Raw genomic sequence first — 21,190 nt, 5'->3', positions numbered from 1 at the left:
ATCTTATCTGAAACAGTCGAATGAAGGTTAGTACTAGAAAGTCCAAGGTAAGGTGATGTCAATGAAAAAGGCAGGAATAACAAGGTTTGTTTATTTTGGGTTCCCGGTCGAAAACTTTGATACTGCGAAGTCTAAGAAGTATATGAATCTTAGCTAGAATATGCTACATCTTACTGGATTCATACAGGGCATGGCCGCCTCAAGAAGCACCTCATAAGAATGAATCTAGCAGAAAACGATGAGTGCAGATTTTGTAAGGAGGAGGAAGAATCTACGAATCTCCTGATGAAGATTGCCTCACCATCGCTAGCCAATACAAAAATGCTTTGGACAAGAGTATAAGTTAGGAAGTAGCCTCCTTGAAGACATCCCAAATATTGGAGTTGATTAGAACTCTGGAACTAGAAGGCGAGCTCAATAGTCAAATGACTAATAGAAAGAGAATATAAGGGGCACAACAGGCCAAAAGGTCGCGGATCAATAAAATCCCCCTGATATCTAAATCTAAGCCACAGGTATTCTTAAAGAATGAAAGAACCTGCAAAAAAACCAAAAGGTCAAATTCTTCCTTTCAGAAATTGAACACAACTTCTGATGAGCAAAAATCTGTCGATGTTATTGTAACAAAAATAGGTAAGTAGTCGATGGAAACCTTTTTGGTAAACTATTTCAACCCCTCACAAAATTTTGTTGAATTAGTGAATAAATCAAGAAGTATATTGGATTTTTACGCTGCAACCTAATTACCCAAAGCATTGATAACTATCGTTTCTACAATTAATGAACAGTCTACAGAATTACTTACAAGTTGGAACAGGTGGACATGGTGGATCAGCACAGGCCAGATCTTCAAGTTGACATTCCAGAGCATTTGGGCATTTGATGTCTGTACATGGGTCTCTGCACCTACATAAGGGGCATCCATCTTTGTCCAAGGCGAAACCATGGGGACAGAACATTCTGCAAGTGTGGTCTGCGCATGGTTTTGGTGCTGTGAAAAAAAATTCGTACAATTTGGTGGATTTTTTTACGTTTCGATGATGAATTAATTAATTTTCGAGAATCTAGCTGTACCTTAATCTAGGTGATAAGATGTCGAAATTTATAGCGTCAACCAGATGTAAATTATAAACCTATAGACCATTTACTGCATCAGGTGAGGAATTCAATACGTTCTCACAAATAAACGAAGTAATAAAAATAAATGGGCATCATAAATTTTGGCTTATCGCTGTCAGCAACGAACTTTAAGTATTTTGCTAAGATAGAGATAGCGGAAAAACTGAATTCAACGAATTAGAAAGCAGAGATTTTGAAACTGTAGATTTTTTGACGGATGATTGATGAATTAAGGATTGATTTTGGGTGGATGTGGAGTACGACAACAGAGGCGTATGAAAGAATCGAAAAAAAGGGTTACAATGACTCCGTTGGTTTGTGAGTACCGAACTTGGGGCAGAACAATTTCCGAGAAAGTTAAGAGTGTTTTTTTTTTATAGCTAGGTTAATGTAGAGGGTGTTTTTTTCAAGGTATATAACTTTAAGTTGGCATTACTGTTCAAGATGGCGACCGATTTAACAGCTGTCAAGTGATTTAATCTCAATTTGGTTTGGCAATTCATCATGAATAGACTCACGCCTGAACAACGCTTGCGAATAGTGCAATTTTATTTTGAAAATAATGGTTCTATGCGGAATACGTATCGCGCACTACGTCCATTTTATCTTGTTTAGCGATGAAGCGCACTTCTGGTTAAATGGCTACGTCAACAAACAAAACTGCCACATTTGGAGTTAAGCTAATCCTCAAGTGTATGTCGAAATACTGTTACATCCAGAAAAACTGACTGTTTGGTGCGCTTTATGGGCTGGTGGCATCATTGGTCCGTACTTCTTCAGAAACTATGATGGCCAGAACGTTACAATCAATGGTGATCGGTATAGAGCCATGATTACTAACTACTACAAACATGGTTTGAACAACCATGATGTCCAGGAGCTGTGGTTCCAACAAGACGGCGCAGCTTGTCACACAGCTCGTTCCACAATCGATTTATTGAAAGACACGTTTGGTGACCGCCTAATTTCACGTTTTGGACCTGTGAATTGGCCTCCAAGATCTTGTGATTTAACACCGCTAGACTACTTTCTGTGGGGTTATGTTAAGTCATTGGTCTATGCGGATGAGCCACAAACCCTTCACAATTTGGAAGACAACATTCGCCGTGTTATTGATATACGGCCACAAATGTTGGGAAAAGTCATCGAAAATTGGACGTCCAGATTGGACTACATCCGAGCCAGCCGTGGCGGTCATATGCCAGAAATCATATTTGAAATGTAATGCTACAAGATTATCTTGCGGATAAATGAAATTCATGTCAATCGAATAATCCATCGTTGTTTTATTGCAATTTTAAGTTCTATAGTTCTAAAAAAAACACCCTTTACTTGTGTACATCAGGAAATCAGGGCTTTTGAAGTCAAACCGAAAAAAAAAGAGTGGAAGTCAACTTCAATACGACACCACATGTCGGACGCAAATAGCTTTTGCCTAACGCGAAAAGGTATTGTTATGGGCGTTGCAGCAATTTAAATTCAATGTCAAACGTAGAGAAATTCAGATCGGAATTTCCGAAAGACATCTGCGTTCTGACGGATAATCCAATAAAACATTCAACAATGAACTGGATTCCATTTATATCGCATTGATGGAATGAAAGTAGTTGAACTTGAGAAACCTCTTATCATAAATATTCGTCGACGTGAGTAATCCAGAAAGCACTTCGAGTGAGATGAATGAATTTCCCAGCATCAGGATAGTAGAAACGAAGGTTTATGCAAGATTTGTCGAGGATCATACCACTAGAAGAATCATTTTGATTTTGACAAACGCAATAAAGAAAAGTTACTATCCTGCTTCTTCGACTATATTTCTATGATCAAATAGTATTTTCGGTTCACAGTGGATATATCAAGACAATAAATAAATGTCACTGTCACTTTTTTCTCAACAGTACCAAGGTTCAAAAGATGCGAAATTTTGAAACAATAAATTCAGTCTGGATCAAGATAAAGGGTGTTTTTTTAGAGCTATAGAACTTTAAATTGCAATAAAACAACGATGGATCATTCGATTGACATGAATTTTATTTACCAGCAAGATAATCTTGTGGCATTACATTTCAAATATGATTTCTGGCATATGACCGTCAAGGCTGGCTCGACTGTGGTCTAATCTGGACGTCCAATTTTCGATGACTCTTTCCAACATATGTGGCCGTATATCGGCAATAACACGGCGATTGTTGTCTTTAACATGGTCAAGGGTTTGTGGCGTATCCGCATAGACCAATGACTTCACATAGCCCCACAGAAAGTAGTCTAGTGGTGTTAAATCACAAGATCTTGGAGGCCAATTCACAGGTCCAAAACGTGAAATTAGGCTGTCACCAAACGTGTCTTTCAATAAATCGATTGTGGCACGAGCTGTGTGACATGTTGCGCCGTCTTGTTGGAACCACAGCTCCTGGACATCATGGTTGTTCAATTCAGGAATGAAAAAGTTAGTAATCATGGCTCTATATCGATCACCGTTGACTGTAACGTTCTGGCCATCATCGTTTTTGAAGAAGTACGGATCAATGATTCCACCAGCCCATTAAGCGCACCAAACAGTCAGTTTTTCTGGATGTAACGGTGTTTCGACATACACTTGAGGATTAACTTCACTCCAAATGCGGCAGTTTTGTTTGTTGACGTAGCCATTCAACCAGAAGTGCGCTTCATCGCTAAACAAAATAAAATGGACGTAGTGCACGATACGTTTTCCGCAGAGAACCATTATTTTCGAAATAAAATTGCACTATTTGCAAGCGTTGTTCAGGCGTGAGTCTATTCATGATGAATTGCCAAACCAAACTGAGAATAAATCACTTGACAGCTGTTAAATCGGTGACCATCCTGAACAGTAATGCCAACTTAAAGTTATATACCTCGAAAAAAAACACCCGTTATTTGAGGTGACGTTGCAGAGAATAAACTCACCAAGTATAAAGAAAATATATAGGGTGGTCCGAAAATTATGGTTAATTGAAGAAATTGACGAAATCAATAGAACACTCTGTATCTTGATTAAAAAAAGAAAAAGACCCTTCAATAGGTTATTCTGACCGGCCTCAGTGTCCCCTATCTACCCTTAGCTTCCGCCCATTCACCAATGAATCACCCTGTAGAAAATTTGAGATAATTTCCATATGGTCACTCACCTGTACAGTTGACTAAACCCACTGCAGGAGCTCTGGTTCCTGCCAGTTCGAATCCTGCTTCATCCACACACCAGCAGGAACTTACAATTTCATTGTCACATTGGATTGGTTCAAAACCACCTGATTTGTTGCATCTTGGTGCTCTGACAGACTTGCCGTCAACTCCCAAAGATTTGGCCCTTCTGGATGCTGCGTTTTTGAGCGTCTCGCAACCTATATGAGTAGAATGAGCACTTATAATAATAATAACAGTAATCAGCACTTATAATGAAAATTTTTTGACAGTTCTAACAACCAATCAAATTTTGTCATTTTGTGTCATACGAAACAATTTCAGCCAATCCTGTCAACATTACACTGATAATAATTGAATTCAGTGCAATGCAATTGCATTCAGTGCAATTATCAATCACTATGACAACCCGATTGAGTTTGACAACTTCATTCCAAACCGCCAAAAGTATCGAAAACAGAAAACTAGAACTGATAGAAAAATTCTGGTGACGTTCTTTAAATCTGTAAGTTAATAGTATACTATTCAACGAGCGGTAATGTAGGTCATAACTCACGCAGATGAAGTTTGCAGCACGAACCTCAGGCGAGTGCTGTAATTCATCAAGTGAGTTATGACCATTACCGCAAGTTGAATACTATACTTTATCTACGACTATAACAATAAACACTAAACTACAAGAATAGAGAAAGAACTTTTTTGAAAAACCCCAAAAGTTACCTATAAACGTCAAAATTATCAAAGTGACAGTCCTCCAACCAATAACAATAATGGAATGTTCCATTTCAGCCAACAAAATAGAAGCACAGAAGTATAGAAGCAGAGCCACTTTTTCCGATATATTTTGGTGAGTTATAGCAGTGAGTTATTATAACTCACGTTGTTTGATAAAAGATACTATAAATTGCTCAAAAGCAGTTGAATAATGAATATATAATTCCATAGGAGTAGATAAAAATGATTAAAATGGGTTTTTGGATATCTAGTAGCACTTCTTTTCCATTTTGTTGACCTGCACATTTATAGTGCGTCAATAATTTCTATAATTATCTTGTTAAAGAATATACCAGCCTTCATGAATTGTTTTAGAATTCACTCTTGTTTTCGATATATTGTAGCTGTTGGTAATAATATTGTATAGATCTTACTAACAAAAAAAACATTCTCTATACATCAACGTGTCAGTGTTATAATAATGTACCTATCATATCATAGTTTCATTAATTTCCAATTATGATGATTAGAAGGTTGAAATCTTACAGTCAAAGAAAGTATAATTGTCGAATGATGTTCAAGTTCGAAAAGTCGGTAACCATTATAAAAAAGTCTATCGATTCACTTGAACTATCACGCGAATTTAAAATTAAGCTATCGCATATACGAAAAATTATTCACATAATCAACACTACTATACCTTGGTAACCTTGACAACATTCTTGTTGCATAATAGGAAATAAACAAATCGAGGAAGAAATAAAGCACGTTGTAGGTATATTGAATAATGTGAAATTGATCAGTAGTTAGCAAATTAAGTATGTGTAGGCATGTGGGTTCATTAGTTATAATAAAAATTGTAAGAGGCACTTAAAACGATTTGAGTTTTTTGGTGTGTTTGGAACTTTCTCTGGTAAATCCAATTAAGAGACAAATGTCTGTAATTGCGAAATTTCATTATTACGATGCCAAAGAAAAAATGCAATTTCTGTAGAAAGACTACCTATTTTTTTTTATTCTACAGAATGCTTCAACTAATGAAAGAAATTCATAACTACATAGGCGTATAACTTTGCTTTCGCCGTTTTCGAGGATTTATTGAAAAAAAATTGGTTATACATTTATAATTCGAAGTATTGTCCATCGCTGGCCACTACTTTCTCCCATCTTTCGGGAGCGTACGAATAACGCCTTGAAAAAACTGGTCATCTTTAGAAGCGATCCACGAATCGATCCAATTTTTCACTTCTTCATAAAACCGAAAGTGCTGGTCAGCCAAGCCGTGTGCCATTGATCGAAACAAGTGATAGTCTGAGGATGCAACGTCTGGAGAATACCGCCGGTGGCGTAGGACTTGCTGCTGTAAAATCACTTTATTCTCTCGTTGTATTGCGACCGTTTATCTTTAAATGCTCAGCTCAAACACATTGATTGCGTTCGATAACTATCGCCTGTGATTGTTTCAGTCAGTTTTAACCTCGCATGACCTTGGAACCTTGAATATTCGGTTTGGCCGTCAACGTGGAAGCATGGCCGGGATATCCCCATGATTTTATGCGATTGTAATTATCGTAATGAAACCATTTTTTGTCTTCAGTCACAATGCGATGCAGAAATCCGTTCCTTTTTGATCACAAGCAAACAAACGCTGTTCAACATATATCGGCTTCAACTTGTACGGTACCCAATTTCCTTGTTTCTCAATCATTCCCATGACTTTCAGGCGTTTTGCAATGGCTTGTTGCGTCACTCCCAATGATCTTATCAATTCGTGTTGCGTTTGATCAAATATCACCTACAATTCTGCATCTTCGAAAACCTTCATTCTTCCAAGTCTTGAACGTCAAAATCATCGTTCTTGAAGCGTTGAAAACACTCTCAGCGCTTTCTTTCACTAGTAGCGACCGAACAATAGGTATTTTAGAGCATTCGATGAACCTCAGCCACAGATTTCTTCATATCTGAGCAGAAAATTAAAACCTCCCGCAAATGATGAGAATTTGGTAAGCTGACGTCTTCAATTCAAAATAACTTTATGATGCAGACACAAATTGACTAATATTTCGATGGCGTCATTGTTCACCTGAGCTATGACATCTACAATCAATTTATTTCCACTACCATTTATCGCAAAAACGGTGGAAGCAAAGTTGTACATTGTACAAAGTTGTATATATTGTTTTTAACCGCTACATTTTGTATCAATCTTTGAACTATTATACCTTTATAACCATAGAAACAGGTAGAAAAGGTTGAATGAATTCCTACCAGACATATGAACTACTTCACTTCAATGCTTTACTGATATCTTAAGAGATTATTTTCAGAACATATTAACTAACCTGTGAACAACTGTTTGGTGCACACTTTTCCACATGGACTCTTGCAACATACGCTGTCAACAGCGCAGTCATTGTCTTCACTACATTGTTGTGCCCTATATGGACATTCTGTTAGCATTGGACATTTGGAAGTGGATTTTGCTTCTGAAAAAAAAATAGAGATCATTAAATTAGTCAGAAAATCACAAGATACGTAACATTATGAAAGCTTTTTGACAAGGCAGAAAAAAAGAGTCTCCAGATATCTCCAGAATGAAAACAAAACCAACTACATGTACACAAGCCGGAATTTCTGAAATAGAGACTGAATTGGTCAGATCATCATAATCGGCAACTATGGAAGAGTCGAAATATTCAAGTATCTTGGTACAAAATTGTAGACAGCACTGGATCTCAAGCAATCAATAGCGAATACAAACAAGAAACAAGCACCTTTACGCCCTACAAGACCGTATAAGATTGGTTGGCACGAAATCGTGGAGGCAAAAACTACTCTTATCAATTAATCTTCAAATTTATTTAAATGAGCTATGATTACTTCAAACTTCAAGATCAAAAGAGCCAAACCAAGATCAACCTCTAGAAAACAGTTATGAGGCCAATAGATGGTGTAAGGTTGTAATGCATAGACGATGACAGCTAAAATACATTATTATTATATAAATCCACTCACTAATGTAACTAAGATAACTTTTTCTGACAGTTAATTTTTTTTGCAAATGCCACAACCATCAAAACCCATCATTTTCTTGAACCTGATTAAATCTTAATTGAACTCAAAATATCAACCTGTTTGGCTTTCTAGATAAGGCATTAAAGTGTTTTTTTGAACGGATCGATCATTCTATCGTATTCTTGAATCTTTTCTTGAATCATTTGTGCAATTTTCCAGAAAGATTTCACAATGGATTCTTTATAATCTTCTCCGTTTTTATTCTTCATATTGAAAGCGTAGTCTTCTAATATTTCAACAAGTTCTTCTGAGTTGGTTTCTGTTTAGCCAAAAATCCGAAAACTGCACAATAGTTTATGTTTTCGATGTATTATCAGGAATCATTTTGGCAATTTCATTCTGAATTTCTTTCGAGTGAATATATCCGATTCTATCCTTGGTGGGTCATTTTTCGAAAGAATGAATGACAAATCCTTTTTTGATTCAATCTATAATTGACTAATTGGTAAATAATTATTTCGTAAGCTAGCTTGAATTCGAGAAATGTCAGAATTTCATGGCTGCTTAACTAACTTGTTGGTGTTGTTGGCTCACAATATGTTATTATCTCTGTGATTAGTGGGTCGCTATGGAAACTTCCTCACTCAAAATGGAAGGAGTGAAACAGTCACTCGAATAGTTCATCTCGAAGCTATTTAACCTAACCTAACCTTCAATTGTAAGCCTATCGAAAAACGTCAGATTTGAATAATTCAACGCTGCTCAATAACAATTTAGTCTACCAGGAAGTGCATTCGAGCATTTCTATGGATGAATCACATTTCAAGACCATAACCTATCCCATCATTGTCAGACAAGGTAGGCGCGCAAGAAAATAATCCCTTTATCATAGAGGAATGTCATTAGCTGGGTATTATATTCAATTTTCTGTGGAGGTACCACCTCGGTTTTCTATGAAACGCTTTCTAGTTGCCTCGATAATGTACGGCTTGTTAATTCCCATATGATGTCATCGACTAAATTCGAATATGTAACTGTCAGAAGAGGAAATGCATGCTCTATTGAGTTTACATGCTATCGAGCATTTTTTTTATGAGTACCTACTGCTTACCGTACCAGACAAAGTGACGCGAAGAACGAGGTTTGAGTATTGATTTAAATTTCTTAACCTTTTCTTCGTTGTGCTGTGAAAAAAAAGATTAAGAATTGATTGACTTAAATGCGCAGAAAATCTTAAATTATTCTTGTGTGCACCTTTGAAAAGAAGACCATGTAAAGAGTGTTTTTTTAAGAGCTATAGAACTTTAAATTGGAATAAAACAATGATGGATTATTCGATTGACATGAATTTTATTTATCCGCAAGATAATCTTGTGGCATTACATTTTAAATATGATTTCTGGCATATGACCGCCACGGCTGGCTCATTGGATGTAGTCCAATCTGGATGTCCAATTTTCGATGACTTTTTCCAACATTTGTGGCCGTATATCGGCAATAACACGGCGAATGTTGTCTTCCGAATGGTCAAGGGTTTGTGGCTTCTCCGCATAGACCAATGACTTTACATAGCCCCACAGAAAGTAGTCTAGCGGTGTTAAATCACAAGATCTTGGAGGCCAATTCACAGGTCCAAAACGTGAAATTAAGTGGTCACCAAACGTGTCTTTCAATGAATCGATTGTGGCACGAGCTGTGTGATATGTTGCGCCGTCTTGTTGGAACCACAGCTCCTGGACATCATGGTTGTTCAATTAAAGCATATTCTCAAACATGCATCAGAAACCAGAGCCGAGGCATCAAAAACAAAAGGAATAATGAGAACCACAGAGATGAAAATATTGAGACCATCAAGGAAGTCACACCCAGGCATCGAAAAAGGAGTTATGACATGAGTCAGGTCACGAAAAATATTCTGGAGGAATGAGAAAGAATGCCAGAAGACAGATGGGAAAAGTGGCCTAAAACTAAGTAGCCTAACTCACGCAGACATACCACCAAAAAGGTGGTACAAGAGCAGGAGCTCAGCATCTCAGAAAGATCCCAGACGAGGGCCAAATGTAAATGATTGAACAGGACCTGGTTTTATTGAAAGAGGAAGAAAGAGAAGAATTTGTGACAAAGGTCATTATCTTGGTTAAAAAGAATTATTCATTTGAGGACGTTTTTTCCCATCAAAAAGCAGTACTTTATATTTGCTAAAAACGTCGAAACTAGTAGTAGTATAAACTGTAATGAATAAGTTTTTAGTCTGACCTGTAGGTAATGCATAAAAATTTTTCTTCTCATCATTATTCTGCATTTGAGTCAGAAAAGTAGTTCTGTAGAATATTTTCGAGAAATGCATTATGATAGATCAATCACCTCCTTCAGTTTTGGCCTATCACCACAGCAGAAACTACAAGGAGTTAAATCGAGGAAGCCAGCAGGCCATCGTGTTGTAATCAAAATACTCTTTATATGTTCCTCGGTTTAATTCTATGAATTAAATGAAGTTTTATCGAAAAGACAGTGAAATGTTCCTATCATCTCTTGAAGTGACAATTTCTACGTCAGTCCTGCTAGTACTACTACTGAATATCTATATCTTAGAAAGCATAGAGCGCAATCTAATCAGATGCATCTTTTTATATGACTCTGATGTTTAATTCATTAGAGAAACCTTGAATACAGGGAGCGACTGTAATATAACAATAATTATTAGCTGTTCAGTTCGCTGATAACAAGGCAAGTCTTGAACTATTAGAAATATCAAATCAAGAATTAATTGAGGTTGAATTGAACCTCTTTTTCATTAGATTTTTTTAAGTTCGATTATATGATGCATACAGTATTTTCCACCTGGGCAAAGTCCTAGACCCAATAGTTTCGGAATTTTTTGATATTATCATTTCATTATACTGAGTATTCTACACTCTAATATTTATTTGTTTTACAAGGCAGCAAAGTAGGAGATTGTCTGCCGCGGCTGAAAGTTCATAGCTGAGCGTAGCGAGGCTAGGAATTCAGCCAAGGCAGTCAATCTTCTTGCTGAAGAGTTGAACATATAATTGTTTCTTCGATTGTTTATAATGATATAAGTAGGATATTGTAAAAGGTGTTTTTTTTAGAACTATAGAACTTTAAATTGCAATAAAACATATACTATACCGATCACCATTGACTGTAACGTTCTGGCCATCATCGTTTTTGAAGAAGTACGGACCAATGATTCCACCAGCCCATAAAGCGCACCAAACAGTAAGTTTTTCTGAATGTAACGGTGTTTCGACATACAGTTGAGGATTAGCTTCACTCCAAAAGCGGCAGTTTTGTTTGTTGACGTAGCCATTCAACCAGAAGTGCGCTTCATCGCTAATAGACGTAGTGTGCGATACGTATTCCGCACAGAACCATTATTTTCGAAATAAAATTGCACTATTTGCAGGCGTTGTTCAGGCGTAAGTCTATTCATGATGAATTAATTGCCAAACCAAACTGAGAATAAATCACTTGACAGTTGTTAAATCGGTCGCCATCTTGAACAGTAATGCCAACTTAAAGTTATATACCTCGAAAAAACACCCGTTACTTGACCACCCAGCTTATTCTTCAGATCTGGCCCCCATGTGATTACTGCCTTTTTGCAGACTTCAAAAGTATTGTTTAGAAGAAGAAATTTGGCTCAAATAAAGAAGTGCCTAGGTTGAAACTTCTTTCGAAAAAAAAGATAAATCTTTCAACAAAAAAAGAATTGCAAAGTTATGGGAGCGTTGGAACACACGTATCGCTCTTTAAATCTATTGATCTATGTTGATGACTGAAGTTGAATTGTTGAGAAAAAAATTGTTTTATTGGTCACACCTGGAACTCATTGAAGGGGTTATATATCTTGAAGAATTTGTTTTCAATTTACCCAGGAACTGCATTCTGCCCCACCCTGTATGTAACATCTATTTACCCAACGGCACCAAAAACATAGTTAACAACTACCAATCTGATACAACAAAAACCTTCATTATACCGGGTTACACCCATACCTAACCTTTCAGAAATAAAAATCTTCCAACTACAATTATTCATATAAATGCCAAATAGATAATTTCAGGTCAAAATATCGATCTAAGAGGTTATGAGAACCAAATACCAACATCAATATAATTCAAGTGATCCTTGACTTTCTACATTTTTCCGACTTCGCTGTGAACCCAACTATCAATTTGCGCAAGATGAGATTACATAAATTGCAAGGAATGTCATATTATATGCCTGCACTTAAGTATTCACTTTTTTTCTGGGTAGGTTGTCGGGTGACTTCGATTAAATCAATGTTGTGAATGGAACGAAAGGATGTTTTCCATATTTAAGGAAAGGCTGTGTTCTTGAAATTATCCGACATGTTATCTGGGTTAATTATTCGAGGTTTATGATGCTCCTTCACTCTCTTTTACTTAATTTCATTTATAAATTCTATACCCTTGAAATCGTATTTGTATTTTGGTAATGTTTTTTTTTTAATGAAATACAATCAGTATAAATCTTTGGGAGATGATTTCGATAATATTCCATCATATCTTTTAATTTATTGTGTCGATTTCAATATAAGGCCAATTGTAAAGTCTCCAGTCTAATGCTCAGATGGCGGTACTAGTATTAAATTCATATGATTTTTAGATAGTACCAACCTTCAAACGATACGTGTCAAAATTTGACAGCAGTCCGACCATTAATTTGTGGGATATTGCGAAATGAGTGTAGCTACTTTTGTTATTTGAAAACAGATGGAAAAGAAGAATTTCGTGTGCTAATAAAATATTGCCTTTTGAAGGGAAAAAATACAGTTGAATCAAAATCTTGGCTTGATGAAGAGTTTCCGGGGTCTGCACCAGGAAAATCAACCATCATTGATTGGTATGCTAAGTTTAAACTTGAGGAAATGAGCACTGAAAACGGCGAACGTAGTGGACGCCCAAAAGAGGCTGTCACCGACGAAAAAATCAAAAAAAGTCACAAAATAATTTGAAATTACCATAAAGTGAAGTTGATCGAGATAGCAGATATCATCTGAACATGTACAGCATATCATTCACGAATATTTGTACATGAGAAAGCTGCGTGCAAAATATGTGCCGCGAGAGCTCACAATAAATCGAAAGCAACAACGTGTTAATGATTTTGAGCAGTGTTTGAAGCTGTTTAAGTGCGATAAATCTGAATTTTTGCGTCGATATGTGACAATGGATGAAACATGGCTCCATCATTTCACTCCGGAGTCCAATCGATAGTCAGATGAGTGGACTGCACACGATGAACCGAATCCAAAGCGAAGAAAAACACAACAGTCAGCTGGCAAGGTTGTGGCTCAGTATTCTGAGATGCGCAAGGTATAATATTCATTGATAACCTCCAAAAGAGCCAGACCATCAACAGCGATTATTATATAGCGTTATTGGATCATTTGAAGGATGTAATCGTTGAAAACGGTCCCATTTGAAGAAAAAAAAAGGTACTTTTGTGAAAAGCTTGTGTTATCTTGCTCCCTTATTTTTGCTATTGTTGTCAACATATCTCATAACATATCTGAATTTTACGATGAATGCAATTCCTATACGAATATCAATCCGACACGTAATCATCATTTCTTCAATCATTTTCATAAGGCAATCTTGCGTTATTGCAATACTAAACCACTAATTGGATATAATCAAATGAGTTTCATTGTGTCCTGTTGTGCTCGTCGGTTTGCAAGTCGTAAAACACCACTAATTTCCTCAATGAGCCAGTGTCCTATTACGGAATTATCTGGAGCGTAACAGAAGAACCATCGTCTTACCCACAGCACGTTTCACGATGGTCATCTAAGAAATAGACGGGATCGAACTGCAACACTAAGAAAAAAATGAGGAAAGCACTTATTTACGTGAAGTTAGAAGCTATCGAACGCTCGTTCATTCATTTGCCAAATCAGAACTATATATAGATTTACGTGGTCTTCAAGGACGCATAAATAAATTAACCAGCGCTCAAAAGCTCTAATCTTAACTTCAGTGGATTCCTCACTTTTGATTCTTGATTCTGCAAACGCTTCCAGCAGGAACTTTGGTATTGCTATCAAGGATAATAGTTGAAATCAAATGAAACAACATCGACGAATCAACTGTTAAAGAATGAGGGAAGATTTAACAACTGAGTTTATTAGGAAAATCGTGAAATTTTAAAAATAAACCTCAACAGCAAGAACATTTCGTAAGCTTGTACCTATAACATATGCATTTTCAATCCTAGCACACTCTTTCAGTATAACTCCATGCAGCAAAAAACATGTATCGAAAAGCTGTAACGCAAAATGAGAACTTTGTTGACAAAAGCACATAAGCATCATCCGAAAAGCAGCATTAAGAGTGTCATACTGTCGAGGTATAAAGGAGGCAAGGGTCTGCTAGACATCATAAGGAACTTGTTAATGGGCAACACCTTTACAACTGCACTAGGAGCATGTTTCATAGAACCACCAGACAATCTCAGAAAAACTGCAAAAATGAAGGAGAAACTCCTACATGGAAGACATTTCAACGAGGTAGAACAGCATCAAGTCGACAAGGTTTTTTTTTTGCCATCCAATATCAAGTGATCTCAACGAGAAACTTCTGCAAGCATATCATTAAGGATCGAACAAAGATATGGGAGTCCAATAAATCACGAGTGGTGGTCAAATTTTTAAAGGTAACACATATAAAGATAGACACGATGCATTAAGGAATATACTTCATCCAGAATTGGCAACCATACTAGTTACACTTGGAGTAGTGTCATACTACATAAAACGAAAACCAGCTTGGAGAACGAATGCTTTAAAATGTATTGGAATCGTACGGTTCATACTGATAAATTAGTTCTTTACAAAAACCAGATATGTTATTAGTCGGTAATATCATAATACAGCAAAACCAAATAACAACAATATGCGTCTAAAGAAGGTAAAAAATTGCTAAATATTGGAGCCTCGAGTTTCAGCTAAAGCACCAATGAGTAATGATTTCAAGAAGAACTATCCCAATTATAGAAGGAAACCACAAAAGAAATCCATTGACAGAATCTTCTAGGGATGGATTATTCCAAAAAGGTACTTTGCAAGATCCAAAAATGTTATGGATATCATTAAGAATGAATGCCACATCTCCGCACTACATAGTTTCCTTGCAGGGTTTGGGTTATCGGGTTTTCGTGGGGATTATTAAAACACTGATGAATGACAGACGAGAACTTTATTGCGGTACAGCACTTGGAAACGCCTTTGAATACTCTATCGACTCAACTGGTCATCACCTCGTAACTTACTCCACTTTTCCCAGTTTTCTACTTGGGTTACAAACATAAAATCATATTATAAACCGTGAATTTCTTCTTCCTTTTCTTATTCTCTAAGTTGTATGCCTGCGCAATGGTATTATGGTACCTGCACACTAATTAAGGTAGGGGAAAGATATTCTCTATTGTATCTTTCTGAAAACCCTATGAATGAGGAAGTTGTATGCACAAGTACCACGAAAGATCATTGTTGCACTAATGCTTTATATTAAGTATTGTGACGACAATTTCGATCATCAAAAACTGACGAATACAGATTCTATGGAGAGGAGGAAGAAACTACTGTTTACCAGGCGACAATATTCCTCGTCATTGCAAGCCAACGCATTGGACAAAAAACTTGTAGAAGTGAGGTTGTAACCTTATTAGAGCCAATCCATATATTGGAATTCATTAGAACTGTGGAATTAGAAGGCTAGCGGTAGATTTTGCAGTGAAAAGATCAGCTCTGATGATGGACACAATAGACCTTAAGTTCGCGGTGCATTTTTGGGAATGGTAGATCTGAAGACTAGGTAGACGTGCAGTCACACAAAACAAGTTGATCTGTCGATCAGAGCTTCGTGAAAACCATTATCAAGATGAACGTTTTGTTCACACAATACTCATTTGAAAACCCTTAATAGTTATTTATGCAACAAGTGCAAAAAGTGAATTGTCCAACTCGGCCTAACGGCCTCGTCGGACAATTTCACGTCGAGTGCAATAAACTATTTTTGCACGTTGCATACAACATTTTTTCTACGTTCATGCAAAAAGCAAAAAATGATTTATTGAGGTGTGGCACTAGGTGTAGGAAAATGAAAAGCGCAACTTGAATACTTTATTATTAATATAGATCTGCATTGAAACAGGAACTAATACGTTACGAACTATTTAACTCAAACTTTATTTTTACCTTCAATGGTGAAAGTGAACGAACAATTGGTGCAATTTTCAATATGAATATTTCGTAGTGAAGTACTTTTTAAATCCACTTCTTGATTTGTTACTGCTGTAAACCTACTAGTACTTGGTAACTGTACATCGTTATTTCCTTCAGGCTGAAATATTTGTTTGTCATGATGACAGCACGTTGAAGTAGAATGACAGATGAGTGCAATAAAAACTTTATTGCACTAGTGCAATATCTTATTTCTTATTTCACTAGTGCAATAAAGAACTTCTTTTTTCACTAAATATAGTTCAATAAAGTTTTGCTTTTTGCATGAATGTAGAAAAAAACATTAATAGACTTACCCTTCCTGCCGATCGCCGAGGATATGTACAAGACCAGCAACACTCCGAACGCCAGCTGCCAGTGTATGATCATTTTACCAGCCTGAAACAGAGGAAAAAGCTACTTTTACCATGCTCCACGTAGTTTCATCCATTCTAATTATAGCATTATTTTCTAAGCGATTAGAGTACGATTTTATTTGCACAGTAGCAGTGGGTATTCGGAATTGGAAAAAAAATCGAACTAAGTGGTCATTAGTAATAATAGTGGAAGCTCATATATACCCGTGATTTAATTATCATTCATTATGGTTTTGTGAAAGCTTGGTTTGGAGAGGCGGTGACTTTGTTTGAGATTAACTCTTTGAGAACGGTTGCTCGGATGTGAATATTTTTAATCATTTGTGATAAGCAGTGAGCAATTATTGGGTTTTTATCATCAGATCAATATCAACAATCGGTTATCCAAATATTCTGTGGGATTTTCATAGTATTGTTAATTGTTATATTATACAAGTTAACAAACCAAACCAAACCGATTTTGTAAAAATGAAATAAAGGAATCAAATTTGATTTTAGAATCAGAATGACACATCGCCAACAATGTGAATTGAAGGCCACATAAAGGAAGCAAATATCCCCAGATTTGTGAACCCTTCAAGCAGTACCAAGAAGTTTTTGGTTTGTGACGAACTCTCACTAAAAAATTGAATTATACTGGTGTTTCAGAATGATGGAATCTATGGGGTGTTTTTTTCGAGGTATATAACTTTAAGTTAGCATTACTGTTCGAGATGGCGACCGATTCAACAGCTGTTAAGTGATTTATTCTCAGTTTGGTTCGGCAATTCTTCATGAATAGACTCACGCCTGAACAACGCTTGCAAATAGTGCAATTTCATTTCGGAAAGAATGGTTCTGTGCGGAATACGTATCGCGCACTACGTCCATTAGCGATGAAGCGCACTTCTGGTTGAATGGCTACGTCAACAAAGAAAACTGCCGCATTTTGAGTGAAGCTAATCCTCAAGTGTATGTCGAAACACCGTTACATCCTGACTGACTGTTTGGTGCGCTTTATGAGCTGATGGAATCATTGGTCCGTACTTCTTCAAAAACGATGATGGCCAGGACGTTACAGTCAATCGTGATCGGTATAGAGCCATGATTACTAACTTTTTCATTCCTGAATGGAACAACTATAATGTCCAGGAGCTGTGGTTCCAACAAGACGGCGCAACATGTCACACAGCTCGTGCTACAATCGATTTATTGAAAGACACGTTTGGTGACCGCCTAATTTCACGTTTTGGTCCTGTGAATTTGTGAATTGGCCTCCAAGATCTTGTGATTTAACACCGCTAGACTACTTTCTGTGGGGCTATGTGAAGTCATTGGTCTATGCCGATAAGCCACAAACCCTTGACCATTTGGAAGACAACATTCGCCGTGTTATTGCCGATATACGGCCACAAATGTTGGAAAAAGTCATCGAAAATTGGACGTCCAGATTGGACTACATCCGAGCCAGCCGTGGAGGTCATATGCCAGAAATCATATTTAAAATGTAATGCCACAAGATTATCTTGCGGATAAATAAAATTCATGTCAATCGAATAATCTATCGTTGTTTTATTGCAACTTAAAGTTTTATAGCTCTAAAAAAAACACCCTTTATATTCTCAATTCCATAAATTCAATTTATGGGGTGTACAATCTTCTGGAGTAAAAATCAAATGAGTGCACTTTTAGGTCTGACCTGTTAATAATTGTTATTATTTTGATACTCCTAAGCTTTATACGAATACGACTTCACAGAGATTAGAGCCAGCTGTGATTCAGTTGAATATTAGAAAGTTGTGTTTGTAAACTAAGTAACCGACCCTCAATCGTATGCAGATCAATACCATCGTCCTGTCCTTTGTCTTCACAAGAAAAGATAACGGAATTACCAATGACCAACGTCAACATCATGTCGAGAATGTGTCAATGAAAACAGAGGCAGAGAAAGTCGCGAACTTTTTAGATTTCCTGTTCTGCCGAGCATAAACCAATTTTTTCTGCATCTCGGAGTTCCTCCATATAATTTACTGTTTTATATAAGACTGGATAGGATGCAGAAGCTGGGAGATGTAAATCACTAGTTTTGAACATTGGAGAAAATAAAATCGGCAACGGTTATCTAATGAATATATATATACGGTTCTTGTGAAAGTAAAAATGCAACATGATCTGTTTTGGTATAGAATTAAGTCCATCATTGCGGTTCTTGATTGGTTTCTATGTGTTCCTATGAGACTAATAATAGCACTTTGTATTGAGCGAAATTTGTGGAGTTTTGACTTGGAACAATATAGCGAGACCATCATGTAACTATTGGCTGCAACAAGCTTCGATGAAATGTACAAGAAACGAGTAGAGTGGATGAAGAAATTACATTGACAAAAATGTGCTAATATTCTTGGGAAAGTGAAAAATCATCACAATTAGATCAAAGACAAAAACTAGATAAGGTCACTCAATAAATATAGCATAGTTTGAAGGTTCCAGTAATGCATATGATTGTTAATATACTGACAAAGAAACTGCAACAAAATAAACTGGTAGAACAAAAATAGTACCTATAGCAAGGAGAAAATGATTGAATTTGGAGAAAAAATCGTGAAGGTTTTTTCAGTAAACAATTTTTGTTACTTGAAAATTGTAGTCGTATTCTGCAAGTTCTTTGAATTTTACAACAAACTAGCTCTTCGAGGCAATCCAAAGTCGATGCTTAGTTGTTGTTAAAATGCCTAGAGCACGTGTACGCAGAATTTATCGCAAGCTAAGTGAATTTGAAAGAAGTTGAATTTCTAGCCTATGGAAGGCGGGGTTGTCATTTCGAGAAATTGCTAACCGTACAAAGAGAAATCCAACTACTGTTATGAGATGTTGTCAAGCGTGGTTTGATAATGTCCAAAATCGAAGAAAAATAGGCACCGGACGTCGAAGGGGCAGAAAAGAAGTTCAAGATCGATGTCTAAAACTTATGGCAATTAGAGATTGATTTGCGACCACTCGATCTTTGGCTGATGAGTGGTTAGGTGAATAACGCCATCCTCTAACTGCCCGAACAGTTTACCGCCGGATAAGGGCTTTTGGACTGCAGCATTATCGACCCCATCTTGTGTTAACTATGACGGTTGAGCATCGCCGGCAACGATTACAGTGGTGCAGAGAACGTCAACGTTGGAATGTGGAATGGCATCAGGTCGTCGTTTTGATGAATCTCGATTCTCCTTGGGTGCACGTGATGGCCGAAGAAGGGTTAAACCACGTCGGGGAGAAAGACGTGAACCTCAGTTTTATGTTGAGCGTCATGTACACCGGACAGTGGGCGTTATGGTATGGGGTGCTATTGCACATGCAAGTAGGTCACCTCGAGGTAACATGACTGCGCTGCATTACCATCAGGGAATAGTGGAGCCATATGTTCTCCCTTATCTTAACTGGCTCGATAATTCAATATTTCAGCAAGATAATGCCCAACCTCATGTTGCCAGAGTTGGTTTAAACTTTTTCAAAACGACCCATGTGAATCTTTTGCCATGGCCGCCCAGATCACCCGATCTTTCGCCCATAGAGCATGTTTGGGACATCATGGGTAGAAAGCTTGGAAATTTACCCCAGCCCTCACAAACTTTGGCGGCTCTGAGAATGAAGTACAGGTAGCTTGGGATAGTATCCCACAAGAAGAAATAGAACACCTTTGCGTCAATGCCGAGACGTGTTGGGGAGTGTATAGATAATCGCGGAGGACAGACACATTATCAACAAATTTATTAAAAAAAGTTGTAAACTCTCCGTTTTTTCTCCAAATTTCAATCATTTACTCCTTGCTATACTAAGTTTCACAAAAAAAAAAAATAAAATTCGAATAGTTCCTTCTGGTGTTGAAGTTTCTTTGTCAGTTAGTATATCAGAACAAGCTCCCAGTCTGATGTCTCTCATCTTGTAGGTACTTTCTGAAATGATCTCAATCCATAAAAACATCGAATCGAATAATTCACAACAATGTATCATCATTGGAATTTGCACGAACAACACTCCCTCGCAGATAATAGTGTTAAAAATGGATATCCTTGTGAAGCGTTGCTCAATCTTTTATTCTTGCTTGTTCAAAAATCACATCTCCATTCTCTCGACAAACCTCATAGGTTACTTACGATGTAACGTGATTGTCCTTCTTGTACCTAACCTTTCGAAACATCTTTATGTTTATGGACTTTATGGTGATTGTGACAAGAGAGTATTGCAATTTTATGCATCATGATGTGAAAATTTGCAATTTTAAGAGGGAGATATGTTGTATGATCTCATACAGTACTACATGTATATTCTTTTGAGAGTTTATAAACCGTATAGGAGATTTGCGTGAAGCTTGAAATTCAAATTTTATAGACACAAGCAGAAAATTAGCAGAATTTGAGGACGAATTCGCCATTTTTAACTTTGAGACCATTCCTAATTGTGTATTAGCGTATGATATTGAGTATTTAGGCCGCTTTCCAAGTGTCTTTCGGGCAATCGAAAGAAATGTGACAATGAACATCTTAAGAAACTGTCAGAAATGTAA

General features: G+C 36.9%; 1 protein-coding gene across 2 annotated transcripts in view; it reads right to left on the bottom strand.

Moving 5' to 3' along the window:
* LOC123688609 (balbiani ring protein 3-like) overlaps window positions 1–21,190 on the bottom strand; it is a 64,074-nt gene that overhangs the window by 12,649 nt on the left and 30,235 nt on the right. For both annotated transcript variants that reach the window (XM_045627205.1, XM_045627206.1), the window contains exons 2-5: window positions 16,597–16,678; window positions 7,338–7,481; window positions 4,269–4,481; window positions 806–991 (exon numbers count right to left, since the gene is read on the bottom strand). In XM_045627205.1, coding sequence (XP_045483161.1) covers window positions 806–991; window positions 4,269–4,481; window positions 7,338–7,481; window positions 16,597–16,669 — 616 coding nt within the window. In that variant the 5' untranslated portion in view covers window positions 16,670–16,678. The remainder of the gene's footprint in view (window positions 1–805; window positions 992–4,268; window positions 4,482–7,337; window positions 7,482–16,596; window positions 16,679–21,190) is intronic.

This window comes from Harmonia axyridis, chromosome 1, assembly GCF_914767665.1.
Source record: "Harmonia axyridis chromosome 1, icHarAxyr1.1, whole genome shotgun sequence".
Taxonomy (NCBI): domain Eukaryota; kingdom Metazoa; phylum Arthropoda; class Insecta; order Coleoptera; family Coccinellidae; genus Harmonia; species Harmonia axyridis.
The sequence above is the reverse complement of the archived record's forward strand: the minus strand, read 5'-3'. Positions and strand labels throughout refer to the sequence as shown.